At 39.6% G+C, this 24,715-nt stretch overlaps 1 protein-coding gene across 5 annotated transcripts in view; it reads left to right on the top strand.

Moving 5' to 3' along the window:
* Positions 1 to 16,623, top strand: part of TSPAN4 (tetraspanin 4) — a 421,128-nt gene extending 404,505 nt beyond the window's left edge. For 4 of the 5 annotated variants that reach the window (XM_051620365.1, XM_051620366.1, XM_051620363.1 and 1 more), the window contains 4 exons: positions 3,875 to 3,976; positions 9,244 to 9,375; positions 10,647 to 10,730; positions 12,771 to 16,623. In XM_051620365.1, coding sequence (XP_051476325.1) covers positions 3,875 to 3,976; positions 9,244 to 9,375; positions 10,647 to 10,730; positions 12,771 to 12,839 — 387 coding nt within the window. In that variant the 3' untranslated portion in view covers positions 12,840 to 16,623. The remainder of the gene's footprint in view (positions 1 to 3,874; positions 3,977 to 9,243; positions 9,376 to 10,646; positions 10,731 to 12,770) is intronic. The other variant, XR_007889583.1, reaches the window with a different exon arrangement.
* The last annotated feature ends 8,092 nt before the right edge of the window (positions 16,624 to 24,715 follow it).

Genomic DNA, 24,715 nt, shown 5'->3' with positions numbered 1-24,715 from the left:
CATTGTGTATGGAAATATTGCAGTTCTCCAGCACCTCACTCACTAAAGGTACTGTCATTTATTTCTGTTCAACATATGGAGAAACCACTATTTTCCTTCTCCATTCAAGCTGTGTGACTTCCAATGAGAAATATGGCTTTTTCTGATCTTATTAGAAGTAGAGAGGATGTTGGAAACTTGCATTTTGTGTAATACATGTTATAACTGGCAGTTTGTTTATTTCCTTGTTTTCTGTTATTATGGAAAGCAATCTCCATATAGTTTATTCATTTACAGTGACTGTTTTTTATGAAGTGCAATTAAGAGGTGCAACTGTCTATTTCATTAAAACAATAGAGGCATTTAATACAGTTATTAATGTATTTTGCTTTTGTTATCTACTAGCTTTCCAAGACATTTTATTTATAATATCTCCACTGAAGAGTGTACCTGAGAATTAAAACAGTAATTCTAATTGCTGAAGGTTGAAACTCCATAGTGTCAGAGAGGTTTTGGAGAGGGAATGGTTTACAAGCTTGCATGTACCCTAATAGAAACACAGTTTTGAACCACTGGAGACACCATGTGATGAGGCCAAGTTGCTAGAAATGTGAGCAGCTCCATTTATCTTAGTGGAGCCAGGCAGATTTCTACTAGCTGAAGAGCTGGTATATACAGAGTCAGAGTGGTCAAGGTTGGAAGGGACCTCTAAAGATCATGTAGGCAAACCCTCCTGCTAGAGCAGGATCACCTAGAGTAGATCACACTGGAACATATCCAGACAGGTTTTGAATGCCTCCAGAGAAGGAGACTCCACAACCTCTCTGGGCAGCCTGTTCCAGTGCTCTGCTACTCTTACAGTAAGTTTTTCCTTATGTTTAACTTGAACCTCCTGTGCTCCAGCTTGTGCCCATTGCCCCTTGTCATTTGGACACTGCCGAAAAGAGACTGGACCCATCCTCCTGACATCTGCCCTTTAGATATTTAGAAGTGTTTATGAGATCCCTCCTCAGTCTTCTTCAGGCTAAACAGACCCAGCTCTCAGGCTTTCCTCATAGGGCAGATATTTTATTCCTCTAATCAGCTTTGTGGCTCTGCACTGGACTCTTTCCAGCAGTTTCTTACCATCTGTGAACTGGGTAGCCCAGAATTGGACGCAGTACTCCAGATGGGGCCTCACTAGGGCAGAACAGAGGGAAAAGAGAAGCTCCCTTGACCTACTGACCACACTATTCTTAATGCACCCCAGGATGCCATTGGCCTTCTTGGCCACAAGGGCACATTGTTGGCTCATGGTCAGCCTGTTGTCCACCAGGACCCTGAGGTCCTTTTCCCCAGAGCTGCTCTCCAGCAGGTCAGTCCCCAAGATGTACTGATACGTGGGATTACTCCTGCCCAAACGTAGGACTTTGCACTTGTGCTTGTTGAATTTCATTAAATTTTTCCCTGCCCAACTCTCCACTAGATCTCCAACTAGACTCTGCTCCACTTACCACAACTCTCCTTCAACCAATTCCCAATCCAACTCACTGCTCTATCATCCAATACACACTTCTTGAGTTTGGCTGTGAGGATGCAAGGGGAGATGATGTCAAAAGCCTTGCAATTGGGAATTGGTATAGCTTCAGTTTAATAAAAGTAAATATTGGTAATACTTGTGTTCTGCACAGATTCAGCTTTCTTGTTTGCCTAAGAAGTTTTGCTCCAAAGCACTTCCTTATCAGCAGCAAAATTACAGGACTGGGCTTCTCAGGGAGTAGTACTTGTCTTCTGTTTCATGTCTTAACAGTAAGCAGATAAACTCCAAAGCTTTTCATTCAGGCAGAGGGTGAGAGATTTGTCAAACCATCTCGAGGAACTGAGAAGACTGCTGCAGTCCCCCATCTGTAATAGAAAGACAGAGATTATTATGAGCCTTTCTGGGTTTTTGCAGCACAGAATTTTATGTAGTGCTGTCAGTGTGTCTGTGCTACGTAGCGTTTTTGTTATTGGTGCTGTACACAGTTTTTATCTCTGCCTCAATAATTGATAATAATTTTTTTGTTATCTCATTCAAGGAGGTATGGTGAAATCTGACAGTTCTTGGTCCTCTTGAAGGATTTCTGGCTTCTGCAACTGGGCTTGTCAATCAGCCAGTCACAATTCTGCTTGGGGCTCTAGATTTCTGAGGCAACGAGGGGACAAAGCCAACAATAAAACATATAAATTGCTACTGTTTAAGTAGCTGCCCAAGGGAATACAGATTAAGAAGGAACCACTTTTTAATTTGGCCTGAATTTAAATGCAGGTTTAAGTAAGATTTTTTAAGGGATGTTTTGTTACAGCTGAGGCACAGATAGGTCCTTGCCCTTTCTTTCTCACTGCATCAGCTGCTTCCAGCCACTTCTCCTGACCTCTGTGGCAGTTTTTCTCCAGTCTTGCTGCACCTCTTGTAGCTTTCTCTTCTCAAGTTCAAATGCTGAGTTTCCTTTGTTGCCTGAAACTCTGCACAACTTGTCTACCTTAGATTAGTACATGTTTTTTGGAAACTTTGTAATAAGACAATGAGAGATTTAAGATCCAAATTAGTGGAAATGAGTGAGAAACTATTTGTGCTCGTTTTAGTGGGAACAGGATCGACCCTTAGATAAAGTGCTAGAAGTACGCATGCCCCACCCTAAGAACTGGTTCTCTTGCAGTCATGGATTGTAGTGGATAGACATAAGCAATAGGACTCATTTAACTTACGTTAGTAGAAACTCTACTAAATTCTGATGGCACTGATAAGCATAAGCAAGCCTCCAATGTGTCTGAAGCCAGAAGTCACAGGAATGTACACAGATGTGATGCCAGCTGGAATCTTACACCTCTCATCTGTTGACCAATGAATCCCAAGGAGGAAAAGAATTTTTCTCTGCTTCACTTCCAGATTGATAAAAGGTTCTTACTGCCTAACCTTTCAGAATCTCTTTCTGCTAAGGAAATCTCCAGTATTCCACATGACTGAAAATAGGCATTTCATTTAGAGTAATGGTTTGCCTGCTGAAAGTTTTTATTATGCTTCATTGTTCTCCTTCACTAGATAGAGTTGTGCTTTGTGAGGGCCTGGGCTTGCATATGGGACAACACAGCAGATTCCAATTGCAGAATATTCAATATAGTTCTTACAGTCCCTGTTTTGCAATGGACTTTTTGCCTAGCTGAGGACTGGCAGTACAGAGACAAACACAAGAAGCTGACAGATTGGTGAATGCTGGGTGAGATCATTTGTCAGGAGACAGGATGAATCACTGTGGTGCAGCAATTCCTTTTCAGAAAGATAATTTTCTGAAAAACTCGAAGGCAGAATAGGCAGCTGGAGGTGTTTTGTGAGTTTTCATTTTAATCAAATACACAATTAGAATAAAAGCATGCTGAAAAGTCCCTGCTATTATAAAAATATTTTGAGGAAGAAAGAAAATTGAGGTTATCAGGAAACAGAATGACCAGGAGGACCATTTGCCAGCTTTTTCTTGCCCCTCTCTGCTCAAAGCCTGTAGGAATCATGTCTAGAGTTTCAAACAGATCAGATTTTCTCATTTGTGATAGATTAATATTCCAAATAGACCTTCTGTCCTCACCTGCCCTCAACTATGCTGTTCCTCTTCTCTGCTGGCCGTTCCTAAGAATTAGTTTTTCAACAGTTCATTTACCTCACTACCTCTGTAGGACACCAGCTAAATTTCAAAGCCTCTCTCAGACTAGCAACACAACTGTGCTCTTCCATCCTAATTGATGGCTTTAAGAAATGTTGGTTAATTTCTTACTCATTTCAGTATAGGACTTTTGTCCAGCATCTCCCTACTTTGTGCACTTTGATTCTGAACTGTGGTACTCAGCAAATTCTGACGTTTGTGTCTTTTGTTCTTGGTTTTAGATTGACAAGTATGCTCAGCAGGATCTGAAGAAAGGGCTTCATTTGTATGGGACAGATGGAAATATTGGCCTAACGAATGCATGGAGCATCATTCAAACAGATGTAAGTCTGAGCATTTTTTTCTTTCCTTTTTACCCTCTGGGTTCTGTAACAGCATGTTCTGGGTGTGAACCTAATTAACCCTCCATATCCCAAGCCAATCTCTTCCGCCTACCCAGTCAGAACATTAGCAACTGAACTTGTTTTTTGTAACAAATGGTAATTTTTGTTTCTCCTTTAACCAGGATAACTTATTTTTAAAAATTGTATTGTGTTGATGCCTAAATATCATATCATATCATATCATATCATATCATATCATATCATATCATATCATATCATATTGTGCAGTGTGGAGAGTGAAGGATGCATTATACAGTAGGATGGTGGAGTCTTTTTCTTTGAACTCAAGACAGGATTTTTTTTACAAAAGTCTTGTTCAGTGACAGGCTTGGGTTTGGCAGGGCTCAATGGTCTCTGTAGTGCTACAGATCATGCTCAATTGTCTTAATGATTCCTTTGGCCTATAGGCTAATTCTTAGGACCCCAAAAGATAATAGGAAAGTGTAATCTAACAAGCCATATATAGTCATTTTACATCACTCTCTCTTCTAACAGGGCAACTATGAAATTATCATGCATTGTCTTGACAGTGCCATAGTGCTAAGGTCTCTGTGATCCCTGTGCTTGGCACTGAGGAGAAAAGCAGAGCTCCCACAGATCCATTTTTACCGCACTGCATAACTGGTTTTCACATGTATCTTTCAAATCTATTTAGGAATAGATGATTGCAGTGGTGCAGTGAAGACAATTCCAGCATGGTTAATTATGTAAAACACTTAGCAGTTTAATAGCACTATGCAAATGCCAAGTATTTTATTTTTTTTTATGTTCAGTAATAATTGTTATCTCTTACATCCCTAATCAGTAGTGTGTAATCACTGATAGGAGGATTAGGGCAAGGCAGGGGACTTTCTGAAAGGAAAGTTCCAGCCCAGGCTTGCTGTTTGCATTCTAGCTAAGAGACAGCTCTCAAAAAAACCCCATGCTTTGCCACATAGGACAGTGTCTCAGCACTGACTTTTCTAATAGGCCCAGTAGACATCAGTCGTCGGTTGAGCTATGGGCCATGTCTGCACATGGATGAAAAACAGCAGCCTCAGAAAAAAGCATTATGTAAAAAACAGCAGAAATCAGGAGTCCTTCTCCCTTGTCCTCTCTGAATTCACACTCCTTTCTTACCAAAAGCATTTCACAGAGCTTAAGCAGAAGGATGACACTGTAGTTAAAGTAGTAGGCTCAGACATGAGGGATATTAGGTCTAGCACAGTTCCTCATTTCTCATTTCTCATACTATTAGCTTAGATAGAGACCATCCTAAATACAGCTGTGTATGGCAGTTTTGGAATATTTTTTTCCCAGAAACAGAACCACACATTTCATTTTAGTGGGACTGGCTGATCACAAATCAGAGGGGAGTTTTAACTGGGAGTATGGATACCCAGTGTGCACACAGGACTTTTGAGTGTTGATTTACTGTATTTCTTCCTTGAGATTCCTTTCATCTCTGAAGCCTTAGTGCCTTGGGAAATGGTTTTCTGCTGTTTAACAGAAGCATAGAATTCCTAAGTGGGAACAAGAAAAAAACAAGAGTCCATCAGATCCATCTTTAAGGACGAAGTTGTGGTTTTGGTCTGTGACTGGTATGTTCAGGTTAGCACTAAAGGAGCTGAGTTGAGCTGCATACATGAAATGCGTGATAGAGGAAAACACTAGACTCATTTTCCCCCTCTGGCTCAGGGAACCATTTCAAATTAGAGCTTTTTATTGATTTCTTTTTAATATCTTCAGCTAACCAAATTCACAGCCTTTCTCAATGGCATTTCAAACCTTAAAAGGATCAGAAACCAAGCAGCTGGCTGTTGTGTCATGACTGAAGACTACAAAAGTGTACAAAGTGATTTTAAACATTACTAAAATTCTAATAGTTTAGGATGTACGTTACCCTGAACCACATTATACTCCTTACCAACTAGGACTGGTTAAAGTTACAGGTGGAGATCACTGGGAAATGAGAAATAGGCATTAATTTTTAAAATGTTGTTTCATCCCCAACATTTTTGTGATCAATATTTGAACACTTCTCCTTTTAACTAACCAGACAGTAATTTGAGAGGCAGGAAGAAAACACATTAGCTTCACTAAAGTGAGCAAGTTCAGCTCACTTTTACTGTTGTGTGATGGCTTTCATATTTATTTAGACCACTGTAACTGAGAACAAAATTTGACCCATCTCCCCCTACCTTAGTCACTGGTTCTGTTAGCTCAAACCATACTTTAGGATTACTGCTGCAGTAATCCAACTCCCTCATTAAACATGATTTTAGAATAAAACTGTCTTATTCACCACTTTTTACAGTGATGGAGGAAAAAGGCATAAAAAAGGCACCCTATCCTGTCCCTAGTTCTCTGTCACATTCACAAAACTGGAGAACCCGGAATTGCTAAAATCTGTCTGCAACAAAGATTGGGTGTCTGTTTATTTTTATTAACCCTGTCCCAGCCTGGCTGATTTTGCAGGAATTTGGCAAATAAAATAAGGTCTACTTATCCTTCATTATTGGGATTGCCTGTAAAATACATACAAGAATCCAACTCCTTACACTTCTATTGCACTAAGGTAGAAATTTTGTGTTTAACATCAGTTACCAGCCCTAGATACCCCATTCTAGAGAAGCAATTACTTGTTAACACAACAATAAAGCTATTTGCAAGCAGCATTGTGTTCCTTAAATACAGTAGAGAGACCTCAGCACTGTTTTGTGCTGCTTGGCTGGGAAAAACACTTCTCAGTAGCATGACCTTTGGTGAATTTTTGTGTTGAGCAGCCTCTGAGTGACCTGAGCTCGCTTCAGAACCCCACAGGTAATCAGTAGGGGAGTGATTTGTGTCTCTTTAACAAAGGAACGAAAAAATTTGTTTTGACACCTCAGGAGACAGAGCCTCCCACATAAAACAGACAGCAGCGTATCGTCAGCATTCCTGAAAATGTTCAGCAACAGGAGCTTAGATAATCAGAGGCATTTGACAAGTTTTTGCTTGTTTGAGCAACTCTGCCAAACACTGTATCAGTGTCCACAGAGCCCGATTGTCACCTTATGCCATAACATCCCGTGTTTATTCATGTGGGCAGGCACAATCACATCTAACTGTGCATGCTCCTTTACAACAAGCTACAAGTCCAACTGCACCTTGTGTTTGCAACTGCATCCTCTCCTATTTCCACCTTCTGGCTTTTACTCTTTGGAGTCCCAACCCTAGATGATGGCCTAGCCACATTCTGCTTCATAAGCTCCATAGGAACAACTGCCCTCAATGCTGTTAGTAAGCCCTTAACTACAAAACTTGTACTTCATCTCCTTAGTCTGTCAGACTTTGACACCCTCAGCCATGCTATATTATGAGGAGAAGGGGTCTAATCCCACTTTATGCAAACTCATGTCACTTAGGTTTGGCCAGAGCATCACCCAAATGCCTCAGTACATACTGTTGCATTCTGCATCACAGATGAACCACATTTTCAAGGCTTCCTGTTTATAAGCTGTCACTTCTTGCTGTCTATCAAAGAGCTGCCTCTTGACTCTAACGATGACAGCCTTTAAAACCTTCTTGTTAGCTTTCCAGATAAATCAACTTTTCTCAAAGGCATGCCATGTGTTTCTTGCTGTTGCTATCCACTTTTGGGACCTGTTAGGAATGGAGCTCCTGTCTTGTGTGCAGGAACATAAAGTAAAAAAAGAAAGTCACAAACTTTTTTTACATTCAAGTCAGTTTGTAGAAAAAGAAGCCTGTAAACTTACAAATCAAACAGTTGCAAGTTAATCACTGATTCCTGCCATGGACCAAATCAGAATTCTGAGCAGAAACTTCAGGAGATAGATGTTAGTTGGGAAAAGATTTCTGACTCTTGCTTGTCAGAAGAAAAACAGTGCTGTAAACCCTGAAACATCTCTATTGGGGACTACTTTCTGCGAGTGTTTGAAGCAGCATGTGATGCACAAGGCAGTGCCTGACACTTCTGCCCTCTGTTGGTCTTGAGTTGCAGATCTTGTGTGTGCAACAAGACCTGAACACTCAGCCCTCCGTGCACTAAAACTATCCTATTTATTGGGGAAACTCTCCCTCAGGCCAGTGTAAATGTCAGTATCTGAATTAGGTCCTTAGTCCTGGTGAAGAAGACATTTGTGTGAATATGAGTCTATCAGAAACAAAAGGAATGCTCTCTATAGGGATGTGAAAAATACTGAACAGGCTTACATAAAATCACATAAAAAATAAGAACTTGGCAAGTCATTTTAGGGCTAAGTAGGTGGCTGGCATAGCCTTGAAAAAGTGTGAAGTACTGCCAGTAGCAGAGAGCAGTTCTACAGTCCAGTGTCATCTTGTTTTGCTCATTAGTGGTAAAGTGTCTAAGTATTGACAAATGCATACTTCTGAGTTAGCACAGGAGTAACAGATGGTGTATACATCTATATGGTAATGAGTCTTAGCTTATTTTGTATCACAGAAATCTATGCTGATTGCCAGAAGGGGAAGATGGTCACAGAGCCATTCCCTGCTCTGTTACGTACATTTCCTATACTTTTCATCCCACTACCAAAGTCAAACAAGTCTTCCCATTTAGCACTGACATAGTCATTGTACACTATTTTTTTCATATACAGACACTTACAGCACCACTATTTAGCAGCATCAGATGATGACATTAAGGAACTGCACCAAAGAGGGAAGAGGAGGAAATACATCTTTTACTGACTGACAAAGATTTTTAAAGGTGATCAATAATTAAAAGCTTAGAGAGAAATTTGCCTTGTTACCTCTAATGATAGTTTCAGAAGTAGAACACCACAGAGTTTCCAGTATCTCTTACCTCCTTGGTCCTGTATTTGTATCTTAATATTGTTTTTTTCCAGACAACAAGCTGCAAATGCTTGTCATAATCCTGCTCAGTCACATCAACTCTTAACCTCAGTACATGGCTGGGATTGTCCTGGTTCAGCTCCTGCAGGGTCCTGCCACTGCAAATAGGTGCCTTTCCTTCTTGTATCAACATAACCTACATACAGGGCCGTATTTAAACATATAAAAGAGTGGGGGAAAGGGTCTATTTGGGTAAAGCTGAGGAAATATTGCATTTCTTTAAAATATCAAGCCTCTGTTGGTCTAACTGGAATGTACTGAATGTCCAGCTCCAGGAGGCACAAGTCAAAATGAAAAGAAGTCAGTGACAGATCATACTTAGGATATCATCTCGATTCTTCTTTTTCCAGTTCAGATGCTGTGGAGTCTCCAACTACACTGACTGGTTTGAAGTGTACAATACAACACGTGTGCCAGATTCCTGCTGCTTAGAATTCAGTGAGAACTGTGGACTCCATTCTCCAGGGACCTGGTGGAAAGCAGTGAGTAGCTCTCAAGCAGCATCTCAGCAGCTGCCTTGCAACCCAGATAAAGGGCAGGCAGCTAGTAATCTGCAGGGCTATACAAATGATAAGGTATGTTGTACCATACTCATCTTTAATCAGAAGGTTGCAGAAGGCTCATGTTGAGCTGTTGCATTTGACCTGCAGTGAAAATGCCAATTTCATTATTTTTACAAGCTGAAGTATTCTCTTCCAGTAAGCTCTGAGCTGCTGTTTCACATTGCAGACAAGTGCCTTGCAACACTGATCTGGAATACAATCTAGTTTGATCTAGCTAAGAAATGACAGAGTTGTCCTTTTTAATGTCCCACTTACTCTAGTCAGGTAGAGAAAAAGGCAAATGGCTCGTGCACACACATAGAACAAGCACTGGAGCAGCAGCTGTAGCTTCCTGTGGCTCAGGTAGCATGAGGCACCAGGGCCATGGGAGCCTGGAGTGCCAGTTCAGCAGCTTCCACTGGATAGCAGGGGATGGGAAATGGTCACTAAATTGCAAGCAGCACTTTTTTTGCAATGGGTTTCTGCACTTGCCTGTAATCAAATTCAAAACTCCATTGGATAATTTCCTGACCATGTCCTCAAGAAGGAGCAGACAAGTCAGAGCCTAACTTCTTGTCAGAAATTAGCTCAGCGAGTATTCATACTAATTAAAGGTTCAATTACCCAGGAGGGGTGTGCAGTTAAGACCAGGCAATGAAGTGGAATTATTATGAAGTTTTGCTGGTTCTAATGGTTTCTGAAGACAATAAGTAAAGCTGTCTCTAATGAGATTCCATATGCATGGATTGGAAGTGGCACAGGCTCAGCTCCAAGCAAGCATGGCTCCCTTCTCCTTTTCAAGTAGCTCCAAATAAAAATTTCAATTTGAAGACTTAAAAGTCTTTCTGGTTTTTTGGGGGTACTGAGAAAAGCAGTGCAGGTTAGCATCATATCTTCTGGTGGGCATTAACAGTTTTTCCTTTACACCTATGAGAAAGCCACTCACTGAAGACTGAATGATTCTTGGCTGTGTATATTTACAAGACAGAGGGCAAAATTTTTGCTTTGCATTTTGGAGGTACGCTTTTTGATGTCATTATGATTAGTACTCCATGTTCAGGCTTTAACCCAGACATACATGGTAGTTGCTCCAATGCAGAAATGATAATCCAGGCTATCTAGCAGTTTAGTTTGATCTGGCTCTTTTCTGACTGTGTATGAGTGGAGATGTATGTTTATGGCTAATCCAATATTCTGGGGTTTTTTTCTAGCCTTGCTACGAAACGGTGAAAATATGGCTCCAGGAAAACTTACTAGCAGTGGGAATCTTTGGATTGTGCACAGCTGTTGTGCAGGTACAGTTAATGATCAATTTTTTCAAATTCTTATTAATCATAGTTAAATACATGACAATAGATCCAGATGTACTCTGCCCAGGCCTGTTTTAATAATTCCAAAATTTGCAGGATGTTAGAGTAAACCTCTGCAAGATTTGACTTTTATAATTTTGTTTAAAAACAATGCACAAGGTACATAGTATTTTAAGTAAACATTAGGAATACACACATTTTCTGTTTTATGATGCATTGCAAAGAGCAGGCACTTTACCCAGTGGTTTATCTGAGCCTTCGAATAGACTCCATGGAGAGGTAGTCCCAGCCATCCAAAGTGAGAAGCCTAATCAGGGTGGGGTGAATTGCCTTTTAGGATACCTATATTTGTCCAGTAATTCTCCATAGAGGACCAGCCAGTTAGGCTAATTATCCAACTTCAAGATAGCCTAAAAGTAGCTTAACTCTTCAACCCCCATCCTCAGTCCTAAGGTAAGTTAGAAGTTGCGCAGTTGCTACCATTACTCAACCTTGCCAATAAATCCATGGTCCTTTTCTGTTAATTGCAGGGAAATGAGGTAGGTAAGACTGGCATAGACTTACCTATTAGATTTTGACCTTAATTTATTCTCCACATAACTCTGGTCAGAGAAGAATCAGTTGTCAACGCAGGCTCTTGTGTCTTATGTACTTGTGTCTTTAATCAAGCTGGCTGTGGTTGTGCCAATAGCTGTAGCCCTGATGGAACAAACCTTAGCCTGAGGATAAACAGGTGAAAGCTGTGCTAAAGCTCAGGCTGTTTTGGCTGTATGTCAGCCCTCCATTTATGGCTCAAACTGCATTCCCAAATGCAGTGAAGACAGAGCTTTAGTTTCCAGCTTCACTTCTCTCTCACACTCAACACATAAGCAGCAAGAATGGCATCGCTAAGTTTATTAAGACCATGTAACTAACTCCAGATTAACCCTTTTTTGGTTGTTGTTTTTCTTTTTTTTTTTTAATAATTTTGCATGGATACCACTGGCAGCAGCAAGAGAGAGCCTGGGATCAGAATTCCACTCATATTCCCACTAATGTTAGGTTAGGCAGCATGGTCATGTATCTTACTCTATCATATGTCACATATTGGCTGCAACTTATACTAATGCCTGACTCCTCATGGGAGTTTTTATTCATAACACTCATTAACAGGAACTGTTATTTTTGTAAAGAGTAAATATGAAGTGGTCAAATTCAGTGCTTAAAATAGAACTCATACAAAAAATTTCTACCTGGTAAACCTTAATTTCAATGATAATTTTTAGAGTGGTGTTGCAAAGGAATAGTAACAACCACTTGGTACACTCATGTAAGTACTTCAACTGAAGGAAAAAAGACTCTCTTCCCCATCTCCTTTTTTTTATGAAATAATCTACAGGATGTGGCACAGCAGGTCAGTAGCTTGGCTGAGAGAAAACCACCACCTGCCTGCTGCTTCTCTTGAATCGGCTGAGTAAGAAAGGCACACAGATTGTTGGTGAAGCATTGATGGTTATGATTAATGCATGGACACTCTTCAGTGATTCCCCCATAGGAACCTGTGCACACACACCTTTGGAAAAGTAATGCACAGTAAACCACAGCATCCTTTGGGTCAGGGATGAACCCAGTTGTCTTTGAAAGAAATAGCTACAGAGGTAACCACACAGCCCCACAGTTGTGGTTTGCTACTGTAGAATAGTTTCAAGCAAAAGACAATGAAACATTTATTTTCAATACACCTCTTCCCAGTATCTGCTGGCTACTCTTTGTGGAGAAATCAGCTTGCTCGTGCTGTCATTTTTCATTCTGTAAAATAGCCATACAGATAAGGAAAAAAAGCAGACAGAAAGTAGGGACAGAACAAGGACATGAAACAGCAGGAAAATGATATGTCTTCCATGTGTGAACAAAACTAGTGTAAGCATGCTTTTCTCTTTTTTGTTTGTTTGTGGTTTTTGTTTGTTTTGGTGGGTTTTTTTTGTTTCAAAAAATAGGAGCTTTTTTGCATACTGAAAAAGAATTGTTTGTTTGTTTTTCTCTTAGATTCTTGGACTCACCTTTGCAATGACCATGTATTGTCAGGTAGTGAAGGCAGACACGTACTGTGCATAGATACCTTTCCCAATCTTTCCGCTCCTCCTACAAAGGACACAGGAAAAATCTCCTTCATGCTCATTCATCTGACCTTTTTTTTTTTCCATTTGTACTATAAACTGTACATAATGCTATATTTCTGAAGATTTTGTGAATTACCCCCCTTTATTGAAGAAGGAAAAAAAGAAACTATAAGTACTTGAACTGACACAGGTAAGAAAGAAGCAGCCTTGTCTTTAAAAAGAAGAAAACTTCCAATGAAGTTGCACAAAGAGCAATGGTTCCTTTTCCATGGGCAAGGCAAAGAAAGCTGCTTATGAAGGGCTGATCTTCAAATGGATGTTAGGAAAAGATTGCACTGAGGCAACCTCTGTGAAATGTCCTGGGTTGTCTTCCTGCATTTCATGGTCTGGAAGAGAGGGTGTAGAATTGAGTATTCTTCAGCATGAAAAGAGGGTACAGCATGGCTAGCACTGTAATTTTACTACAGTTTGCACACAGGTAAAATGTCAAGATGGGGCAGCTCTGCCTCCAAGTATCTCAATATGATTTTGTAGCCAGGAGAGGATCATCTTCAGAAATGTTTTTTTTTAAGGAGTATTTTTTAAACTTGGCCACTGCCAAGTCAGACTTTTAATCAGAATCTGCACAGTGAGATCTGGCTGTTGAGGGAAAACAATACTGGACATTGTCTCACTAATTGCCAGTGGCATATAGATGGTTGACTGTATATGTAATATATATTACATTCATAAACACATACTGTTCTAAAAGAAGGTGAAAATACCCAGCATCTAACTTCAGAAAGAGGGAACCTTTCTATCTCATTTTACATTCCAATTGAAAAAAACAAGTAGTATTTCTTGTTGGAGGCACCATCACTTATACCTCTGGGAAACAAATAATTACTTTCAGCTGTATCTTCATTTCAGTAAACAACCTGTGAGTGGGTTCTCTCTGTCACTTTACTATGATTTTATTTTTTATCATCCCGGGTTCAAGTTAGTCTGCCAGAAAGTATCACTCATTTCCACACTTGAAGATCTCTACAGACCTGTCAGCTGTTCCTTTTCCTGAATGTCACCACTTCATTAACGTACTTTGGGATATCATCATCTGCAGGTATGATAGAGTTTGCCTTGCTGAGGAAAAATCTTTTGCACATTGCTTATTTTTCTGGGAGTTATTAAGACTTCAGATGTCTTTATGCTTAGCTGTTTGCATTTTGGTTTTTTTTCAGCTGCATGCTAACAGCTAAGACACATCAGTCTTTGTTAGAACTAGAGTTAGCTCTCAGTTCTGTTTTTTTCAGACCCATCTCGACCTGGCTGTTGGATTGAATATGTGCCACGCTTCCCGGAATTAGCAGAAATCAAAATCATAACTTTCCTTAGGCAAAAATGAGCCACCAGTTTTCTGATTTCCCCACCCTGCATTGGTAACACAAGTAATGTAGTACCATTCTGTGCACATCTTCTATGGTAAGGTTAAGAAACAGATGTTTCCTATTGTACAAACAAATTATTCTCCATCAGCAAGAAACCCCAGATAATGCACATGTGACAGTGAGAAGCTGAAGCACTCCAGGGAAACAGAACAACAGGGAATAGGCAAACGGAGCAATGCAACATGCAACTGGGCTCCTCCCTGCAGCCAGCCCAGTCTTTGAGGACCGCTCAGCCACTGACAAGAGATCAGAGACAACCTTAGTGCCCTTTTTTCCCAGAAATCTCAATGCAGCCATTACTACTGGGGCAGATTAGAAGCATGCATCAAGTTTAGGGGGGACGGGGGGAAAAGTTATCCTGTACTTTTTGCAGTTAAAACAGCACCTTTCAGCCATGAGTGACATTTTCCTTACTCTGATTTAAAGGCAATTTCCAGCAGTAAAGGTAGACTTGCTGAGCCACAGCCTATTGAACAATCTCCTTGACATCTCGACCTGCACCATTGATAAATACTACACTCATTGCTCAGGTTTTGTTGTGGTGTTTTGTTTTTTTTTCCTCTTTGCTAATTTCCTGCAGACATGATTGTAGGGGTGCCCTAAACAGGGCCAGGAGTTGGACTTGATGATCCTGATGGGTCCCTTCCAGGTCATCATATTCTGTGATTCTCACCCTCAGGCCCAAACTACTCTATGTTTTGTGAGGAAGTGCTTAGGACAGTCTGGTGTCTGAAAGAGCAAGTATCTCCCAAAATCTTACTCTGCACCTTTATGCATCAACCTCTGTAGCATGGGACATTCTGTAGTGCAGGCTAAGTTGAAAGTAATGTACTATTTGTATGCTTTTATGTGGTTTTCCAGTCACTATTAACAGCAACCTCACCACCACTAAAGGTTTTTACTACCATGCTAACAAGCCTTGACAATCGTTAATAGACCTTGACCCAAGACAGAGGTTAAGCTGAGAGACTAGCACACACACAGGTACCCTGTACCCCAAGCAAGAAACAGTCTTGGTGTTAGGATCACCAATTTCAATGCTCTGTGCTCCTGAGCCCAGTCTGCTCTCTCAACAGTCCTGCTCTTCAAAAGATGGTGTAAATTTGTTCCTTCCCTCTCTCCACTCTGTTCCTTTCTTACCTGCATAGACATGAGTCCAGGTTAGATCTACCATTAATTCTTGACGTTGTTTATAGTTTGTACACACAGGTCCTCCTGGTGACAGCTCAGAGTTTCCACCACTGAAAAGCAGCATAACCCAGTGATTAATGCATTAATAGAACATTGATTTTTAAGAAATATAAAAGGTAGACAAGTCTATTTGTAGTGATCCCTGCCACTAAACATTAACACAGAGATAGCAGGCTTATGAAGGCTTAGTGGGTAAGAGCAAACCTTTGTGCAAGTGTGCTTCCTGAGGGGGCAGCTGTCATCAGTTTGCCTGGTGTTTCTGTAAGGAGAAGAGAGATCACAAACCCTCATCCTGTGAGTCTCTCAGTAATATGGCAGAGTAATAGAGAATAATAGAGAAGACTTCTAGACTTCAGCTAAATGTATAGAGGAAATAAAAATGTGAAATGAAGACTGAAGACAAGTCACACTTTGTGGTTCCCTCTAATGGTTTTCCACAGTTCAGGTGTCTTTACAAGTTAAACTGCCTGAGTTTTAAAAAACACGTATCTAGAGGGAGTATGAGCAATACTCACTTTGCAGATCCCAGCCACTGCAACAGAAACATACTGCACTAACTGCTGAAAAGAAAGGAAACAAAAACCAGACCACATATTGCTGCTAATAATTCTTTCTTTAAACACTACCCCTACACTGCCAAATGAGATACTACTGCAACTTGTTTATACTATGACCTGGACTATTTTCTGTATTTGATGTTACTAACTTTCTTCACACAGGCTAAACAGATGTTCTGCTTCTTCAAGCATTACCAGCACAATCCAATTTCAAACCTTGAATATACTGCATCTAAGAAGCCACAGATTTATCACATTTTCTTTTTTAAATAATTGCATCCTTTCTCTGGTGACAAGCTCGTAATATTTTCTGATATGTAATAATAATAATATTTTTAAAAATATTGTTTCATATTATGCATAAAACTTCATGTTGAACTGGTTGGTTATAAATACTTTGTAGTATATAATACCCATTTAAAAGGCTGATTATATGCTATATATGCAGAGCAACACAGAAGTAATTCTCACGGCTTCCATTAGTGTTTTATTGCTTTTAGAGAAGTCTTTTATGTTATTTTCACTTCTTATCTTTAAACATTATGGAAGATTCAATACATTTAAATTAAAGACATAACAAAGGCAATAAAGACATTGAAGGAGAGCACTCCTGATTTATATTCATTGCTCTTCCTGCTTAATAACAAGATGTGAAGGCACAGGGCACCATGGCTGGACTTAATGAATTCAGCAGTATCAAGATTTAGCTTTTAGATACAGGCCAATATATTTCTGGCTTTTCATTTTCACAATTACAATAATATATACACACATACATATATTAAATAGACTATAGTTTATTTTCCAGTACACTAACTTGTCGGTAGCAGCCAAATCTTACTGTTTGTACAACAGAATTATTCAGCTTCACATCTTACTGTGCACAATCACTGAAATTCACTCAAGTTTCTGTTCTATGAACACTCCTTTGTTCTTCCTCCTCAAATAATATAAACTTGTAGAGGTTTATTCTGCTATTTAATAATTACTATTTGAATGCAGCATTGTATTATTTAGACTAAGGAGTGGGAGGAATTGCACAGATGCTGCAAAAATATTTTATCTTGTATCAGTAGTATGGCTGCTATGCAAATCTACCCAACCCCTTCACTTCTCACAAACTAGGAACTGATTATATCTTTTAGTGCACGTGGCTCCCAGCTGCCTCTTTTCCCCCATTGTACAGGAGGTTGTTAGCATGGAGAAAGTTTAAGCCATCCACTTTCCCCTTAGTTTCATTGTTGTGCTATAAATGTGGCACCAAAGGTAAGCAACAGAAGCCAGCAGTTGATCATAGATGGCATTTATGTGAAAACCAGATCCTTTGTTACCTTTGTCTGCAAGGATTTTTGCTAAGTATGAATGATCTTCATAGATAGAGTGTTAGACAATTCACAGAAAAAAAAACAAGTCAGGATCCACCATGGGAAATTTTGTTTGGATGCTACTGTGAATTCTCCTAGATTGTCACTGGTATTTTGCCACAGTGGGTAGGTCTCCTCAATTCTTTGGATTTTGTTGCTGCAACTACAATGCTACGTTTTTGTGCATTCATATAAAGAACAAAGTTTAAAATACACATTTTATTTTTAGAAGTTATTAAATATGCTTTAAAGTTCACAACAGAATGTCTTTTGTATTCTTTCTAACCAGCTACTCTACCAGCTATACAGTGAGTATGTACATACCCAGAGATGTGAATACAACAGAAAAAAAAAACCCACATAACACAAAGCATACTTCTTTTTTGTCATTTCTCATTACCTATCTTTGATTTGACCTATCCTTCCTTATAGATTTTTTTTTTAAATTATTAATTGGCTTACCCAGTTCCCAGATAAATTTACACTACTTTCTGTTCCTTCTTAAGGGTAACCTGAAATTGTGATCATCAACAACAATTCAGAAAATACAGGGGAATCAGGTTTACAGTGTAAGAAAATACTCAGACCCAAACCAAATCATTTTCTGTTTAGAACATGTCTTGTTACTGATTAATTTGAATTAAAAAAATCTTCATTTTTCTGAGGTAGCTGCTTAGATTCACAAATTACATAAGCTTAGAAAATTAACACCAGCCTGCATTAAAACTGATCAACAGGGAACTCATATTCAGATCAGAAAAACGTCTGTTTAGCCAACTATCTTGTCTGAAGTCATAGCTAAAACTGCCTTTTTCAATACAATTTATTGTGCCCTCCAGGTCAAAGTGAAATTGCCTCTGAACTGGGTGCCTCCTGAACAGCATTTCAGGCTTACTGTTGAAAGTGCAAAGGTAGATGCAGCCTGAAAGTGGAGGACCAGAAGTTTTTAGATGTTATTGCAGGAAACCTTAGGAAGGATAACCTAATCCATTGGTGGAAGTGTCCTACAACTCCCTTAATTCAGAAGGCACTTTTATATTCCTTGAGTTTTCTTTATCCCATTAAGTGCACCACTAGATGGTCTCGCTAACTGCATCTGTCTTTAATCCCTTTCTAACTGTGGAAAACTCCACTTCAGTCTTATATTGTAGCAGTGATTTTTCAAATTTTCATCACACTGTAGGTATTTTTTAAAAAAAAAACTTTTTATATGGATTTTAACGTGCTGCCTTTCAAGTCCATTTATCCACCATTGGTTCTATAATTCAGGAATGCTAATGTAACGATTCTTACAGAAATGTATAGGCACAAAGCAACTGTATTATATTTACAGTCTAATTTCTCTTTCCACTAAAGTTTAAACTTGGGTAATTGATTTTCAAGATTCAATTGTTTCAAAAAAGTAAGCCCAGTGTACCTTCCTCCAGCAGCTATCCTAGTTCAATTGTCTTAGTTTTGAACTACGTTGGCATAGACAGAGGTGTTTCTATTTTAATCAACAACTAGTCTAGTAGTTCAGCTGAAATCCTGCTGTATTTTTCAAATACACTTTGCACAACCTGGGAATATCATGCTTAGTTGATTAGACTAGCTGTGCAATACAAAGTACTTTCTGCCTGCATGGCAATAATTTTCAAAGACACTCTAGGGCAGCCTGTGAAACTTCATCCAAAGTTTTGTCTTGACATATGAAGGTGCAAAATACAGAGCCCTATGTTTCTTACCTTCCTGTATGTTAAAAATCCCAAGCAAATACAGCATCTAGTAGTATTAACTTGGCTACTCAGTGCCATTTGAAAGGCTGTTTTTCTGAAATCCCATCAGTTACCTATATAGGTCATTTTACCTTAGGCTTTGCTTTTTTCTTCCCTTCCACCCCTCAATAAATCTGTTGCACCACAGAAATACAGCAGATTGTTCTGTTCAATAGAAATCACTGGTTTTGTTGACCTGTAACAAGGGGTTAGTTTACATTTCCCTCTCCAACAGCCAGAAAGCAATCGCTACCAAATCTGTATCAATGCATGACAGACAGCTTACATAGTGGGCCTAGAAGTGATCTTTCAATGTATGGTTTGTTTTATGAAGAAATTACTGGTCAGTTAAACTGGTTTCTCAAACAACTCCCTGGTATCTTTTATGCAGAAGTTGTTTAGGTAGAACATTTTGTTACTACGGGATTGCTTAACAGAGACTTCCCTGTACTTGTGCTTACAAGAATAACTGGGAAGCCTGGGATCCTTATCTGCAGTAAATGTCCCCTTACATTCCCATAGCACTGCTATTACAGAATATGGTTCAAATCACAGCCAACAAAATAAATTATATAAATATGTATAATCAAATCTATATAAAACTAGGTACAGCAAAAAACCCAACTGTTAATGTATATAGCTTATGTGTTTATTTTTTCCAGATGGACAGTAGGATGAGTTTCAGGGATAAGGCATTCATCCTGAATATACTAAAAATTATAGAAATAAAGGGTTTTCAGGTACTGTTTCATGAAAGTCTATTCACCTCATCATCTCCCTCCTCTTCAAATACCTGTCCTTGGCTGTAGTGCTTAAGCACATCACTGTTGCAGCCCTTCTACCTCTACTGTACCATTTAAACCTGCTGTTCTGCACGCCGGGGTACCTGGTTAATCAAGGTCCCAGTCTCCTAAGTGCAGAGGGAATGCAGTTAATTTGTATTTTATAACTTTGAAGTGCCCAAGGTTAGGCATCTTCTATGGCTTTACGAAGTTCAGTTTTGACATAGAGTTAGGAGACCACAGTCCCTACACAGCAGGGAAAAGTGAGTACAGTAACCAAGTAATTCATGTCATCCTAGTTCTGGACTAGACTAAATTGAATTGTTCTCAATCTAGATCTGCAATGTGTGCCTGCAGATCGATGGCTGGATGAGCACTGTTATCAAGGAGAATTGTCACTAGTTGTTCAGCATTCTCCAAAGGGAGTAGTGCTGTGGGGATTCTTTTTCCTTTTTCTTTTTTTTTTTTTTATTTGAACCCAATTTACCTTGGAATCTCACTCAGTGTTATCCTACCGTCCACATATTAAATGAATGGATTCTGATATTGTATCTCAACGTGGATAGTAAGCACCCAGAATACCGAGTTGAAAAATGCCTCAGCCTAGAAATGTTGCCCCAGATGTTATTTTGAAATGCTCACATGCATCCCCACATTTTGGGCTATAGCAGATTAACTGTCCAAGTTCTTTAAAAAGGCAATTCTCAGTTCTCTCATTTTCAGGCTCTTATTTCTCAAGGAATTGAAACGTCCCTCCGAGGGAGTTAAAGCTGTTTTCAGACTCAGTTAAGGGGAATCATTTGCAAATACTCCAGGAAATGAGGGTCCTTATGGCAGTCAAAGTCACTAAAAGCTTCTTTATAGTCCTGAGAGCACCACACAGCCCTGTCCCCCACCAAAGCTCACTGTTTTAATTGCATTTGGAAGTCATGTTGGCATTAGTTGACTAGGGAGGATACACAGAGCTGTAAGTGAAGTGATTTGGGAGAATTCTTCACACTATGATCTCAGCTGCAGGAACTGGACACACAAGTGCATTACAAAAAGAAACAGGACTGTTTTCCCCTAGAAGCCAGAGGTGCTTTGATTATTTTCCTGCTGAGCAGCTAAGTTATGCTGTTTGGTCTCAAGAACAGAGATGCCTCAAAACCTCATGGTTGAAAATACTACTGCTTTTGGGGGAAGAACAGAAATTGTCAATGCAGACCAGTGCACAACTGAAGGATTTCTGGGTTTGCAAATGCAAACACAAACTGAACTGATACGTCATATAATTACCAACTCACTTTCCCTAAACAAAATAACTTACCAGCTTGGAAGTACAGCTTGTTGTCATGGAACTTGCTTGATATTTGGTGGTAATAAAAATTGATGTTTTAAATCTCTTCCTGTGAAGTCCATGTATTGGGGTTCTTCCCTATTAAACACCTTCCTATTCCTGTGGACTACAGCTGGTTACCCTGACACAAGACAATCTTGATTATCAAAAGATCCTTTGGAATAAGTGCTACCAGATTTGAAAGAAGAATTATCACATGAAAAACTGGCACCACTACAAGCTTGCTGCAAATCACATTCCCTTGTTCCTGATGGAATAAAGAGTTAATGTACACTCAAAAATCCAAGTACATACTTTCATCTCAGAACTAGATTATTCCAATGCAAACAATCTTTGCTATGGCTGCCACAGGACTCCAGTTTAATCCAGAATTCTGCACCAGGACAAGTGAAGAAGGGAAACAAAAAATAAGAGATGTCGCAAGCTGGTACCGGGGGTTTAGACTTACATGGGGAAGAAAAGAACAGTTTCCCACAAGAGGTATGAGACATATAGATTAAAAATATGGAAGAAGGTTGGAAACAGACAAGAACCTGGGCAGACCACACTTGGCACCTCAGCAGACCTGAAGTAATGTACAAAAATAGAGCAGCATCCCATGAAATAGTCAGCTGATTTACAACAGACAGTGCAGCATGTATGGTATCTGTCTATAAACTATTCCTCCTAGTCCCCATGATTTAGCACATTTAAGGGTCTTGGGGCTTGTGTAGATGGTAGTTCTCTCAGTTCTAGTACTAAGCCAGTCCTCTGGAGCATGCTGTGATGCAGTCCTGTATGACATTAGCTGTGATGCCCTACTGGTACTGCAGCTGGGGGTCTTCATCTTCCAACCCCCCCAGCAGTCATACAGGTAACTAGCAGAGGTACTGCAGCTGATACTGTCATCAGGAGTCACCACTCCATCTAGCATATACAAGGTAAAAGGCATGCATAGAAATGTTCAATGTAATTTTGTTTACCCTTTTTTTCCTTGATCTTGCTTTCATCCTGTTCCAGCTGCTTTTCTGTCCTTTTCAGACTGTAGTCCCATCTACTTCCCTCCCAGGTGTGGAAGGTTCACAGAGCTACTTAAGAACACTGCCAATACTCAGATGATGAAAAAACAATTACAAGGGGTATAGGCATTGATTTCTCTTATATCCTCCAACTTTCAGTACTTCCAGCCTCACAGGAAATCAATCCAGAGAGCAGTGGGTGTGAATTTCTATGCAATTTAAATATTACTGAAAATTGCTGAGATCCCTAACATTTAAAGGTGTGTTACAGCTGATGTGTCACTGGTCACATGGGGCACAGTGTCCTGCAAGTTAAAAAGCTTTCTTAACATCAGTGCAATGACACAGATGAGTGTTCAGCTGCACAAACAGCACTCCTGAAGGATGAACAGAGATTCAGGACAACACTGCCATTCTCGGTGCTAATGATTTTCATTTTAATTTACTGAGCTTTCATTGAAAATTAAAAGATTCCCTGAGAGCTTTACAGTATGAAGTGTCAAATTAAATTGGAGATAATCCCTAGAAATGTGTACACAAGTAAAGTAACTCTTAATTCCAGATACCTTTCAGACTGGTAAATTCTATAAATAAAAAAAACAATCTCCTACAATGTAAATATTCTCAAGCCTTTCAATTTGTCTGCAGACATCCCAGAATGCATCACGTTGTGTCTATACTATCATTGCAGTGGGACTAGTCAAATCTCTTAGGATAAATACTAATAAAATGGGTTACATGAACCAGAAACATCACAGAATTGCACAGAAGAGGGGGACAAAAAAAAAACAAAAACAACACAATAAGGTGTCAAGTAGCCAGCCAAGCCAGTCTTACTCAAATTTGAAAAACTCCCATGGCTACCTTATTGAGAACATGTATCAAAAACCTCAACATCATTTTCACTTCAGTATTTCCAACTAACAAGATTTGCTTATTTGAAAGCCTAAGCAAGATCTCTGTGCAGGTAGAAAAGTTCCTCAGCTCTGCTCTGCAATTCTTACTTTTTAGGTCTAGGCGCTGTGGCAAAAATACAGTAAGAACTCAAAACTCACAAAGAATTATACTCCAGGTATACAAACGTACACAGAAGGAATTTAAGCCCCAAGAATAAAAGTATATTTGCCAGTAGGCAAGGTTGTGCTTTAGTTTCCGTTACGTTTTCACTGCAATTTTTGAAGCAGAGAGTGTAATGATTCCCCAGAGAAAATGCATAACCACAATGCCTAAGCATATTTAAAGATTATAATTCAGGGCTTTAAATCCAACTCAATGTTTCTATTAATCCACTGAGCTGCCAACCCAATCTCACATTGGCAGGCTTGCTCTCTAACAGTAGAGAGCTTATTAAAGTCTTAATCTTAAGTACTTCTGCATGATTAAAAAACCCTAAACAGTGCACGGAAGATAAAACATTTTCACCCTGAATATATCTATATAGACATACAACTATCATATAAAGGCAGATGTTCCCAGACTGGCAGAAGTGTGTAATCCATTCATTTTAAAGCAACCTGTACATCCCCACAGCCACATTATCACACACTTTGCTCCCCCAGGGAGAAAGGACGAAAGCCACTTTTCTCCTACCTTGAAATGCCAGCTGAGGAATAAGGTTCATGGCAGGATTCACACTACTCTGATAATGCTGATGGGAAACACTATAGGAAAAGACGGATAAACAGCTGCTTAAAGGTAGCTGGACCAGCAGCATGTCTGCTAGTTGATCTCTGCTACTTTCCATTATATTCTTTTTAAAAAGCACTCAGCTAAGATAACTTTTGCTTAAAAATCAGGCTAACTGAAATGCGTAAGATGGGTATGTCTCCAATACAAGACAGCCACTTGAAATCCCCTTTCTAGAGTCTATTCAGGCTCAGATATCAAACAATGGTCAGATAGGCACTGCCCCCACAGGGGCAAAACTTTGATGTTGTCAAAAAAAAAAAGAAATAAGGAGCATAGTTTGTGTGTGCACATGCAAACCTAGAGGTGAATCAGAATCAGACTTCTGGCTTTAGTGCTGAGGTAAAACACAGTAAAGCAAAACATCAAGCAGCTACCTGAGATTCTTCCAGTATGGCTACACCAGGGACCTCAGAACAGGATGGTGGAGACAATGCCCTACTCTGTGCTAGGGACACCACTTTGACAAAAGTAGCATAGGACACTGCCAATCCCATTGCACTACTTATATGTGGACTCAACAGAGTAGTTCCAAAACAAATATACTGTCAAAAATTGTCCTTGTTGTCAGATCTCAAAATGCAAAGTTACTAATTGGATGTATTTGGCTAGACTTGTGTTTCCCTGACCCATGCCATGTACAGGCCTGTCAATATGGAACAAAGTACTTCATTATTCACGTTTGAGGACCATGATTACCATTTCGTAAAAAGGTCTGTGGGTACTGCAATAAAATAAGGAAGTACTGATGGCTACGAAACACAAGGCTTCAAAAC

This window comes from Apus apus, chromosome 5 (assembly GCF_020740795.1).
Source record: "Apus apus isolate bApuApu2 chromosome 5, bApuApu2.pri.cur, whole genome shotgun sequence".
Classification (NCBI taxonomy): domain Eukaryota; kingdom Metazoa; phylum Chordata; class Aves; order Apodiformes; family Apodidae; genus Apus; species Apus apus.
The sequence above is the reverse complement of the archived record's forward strand: the minus strand, read 5'-3'. Positions and strand labels throughout refer to the sequence as shown.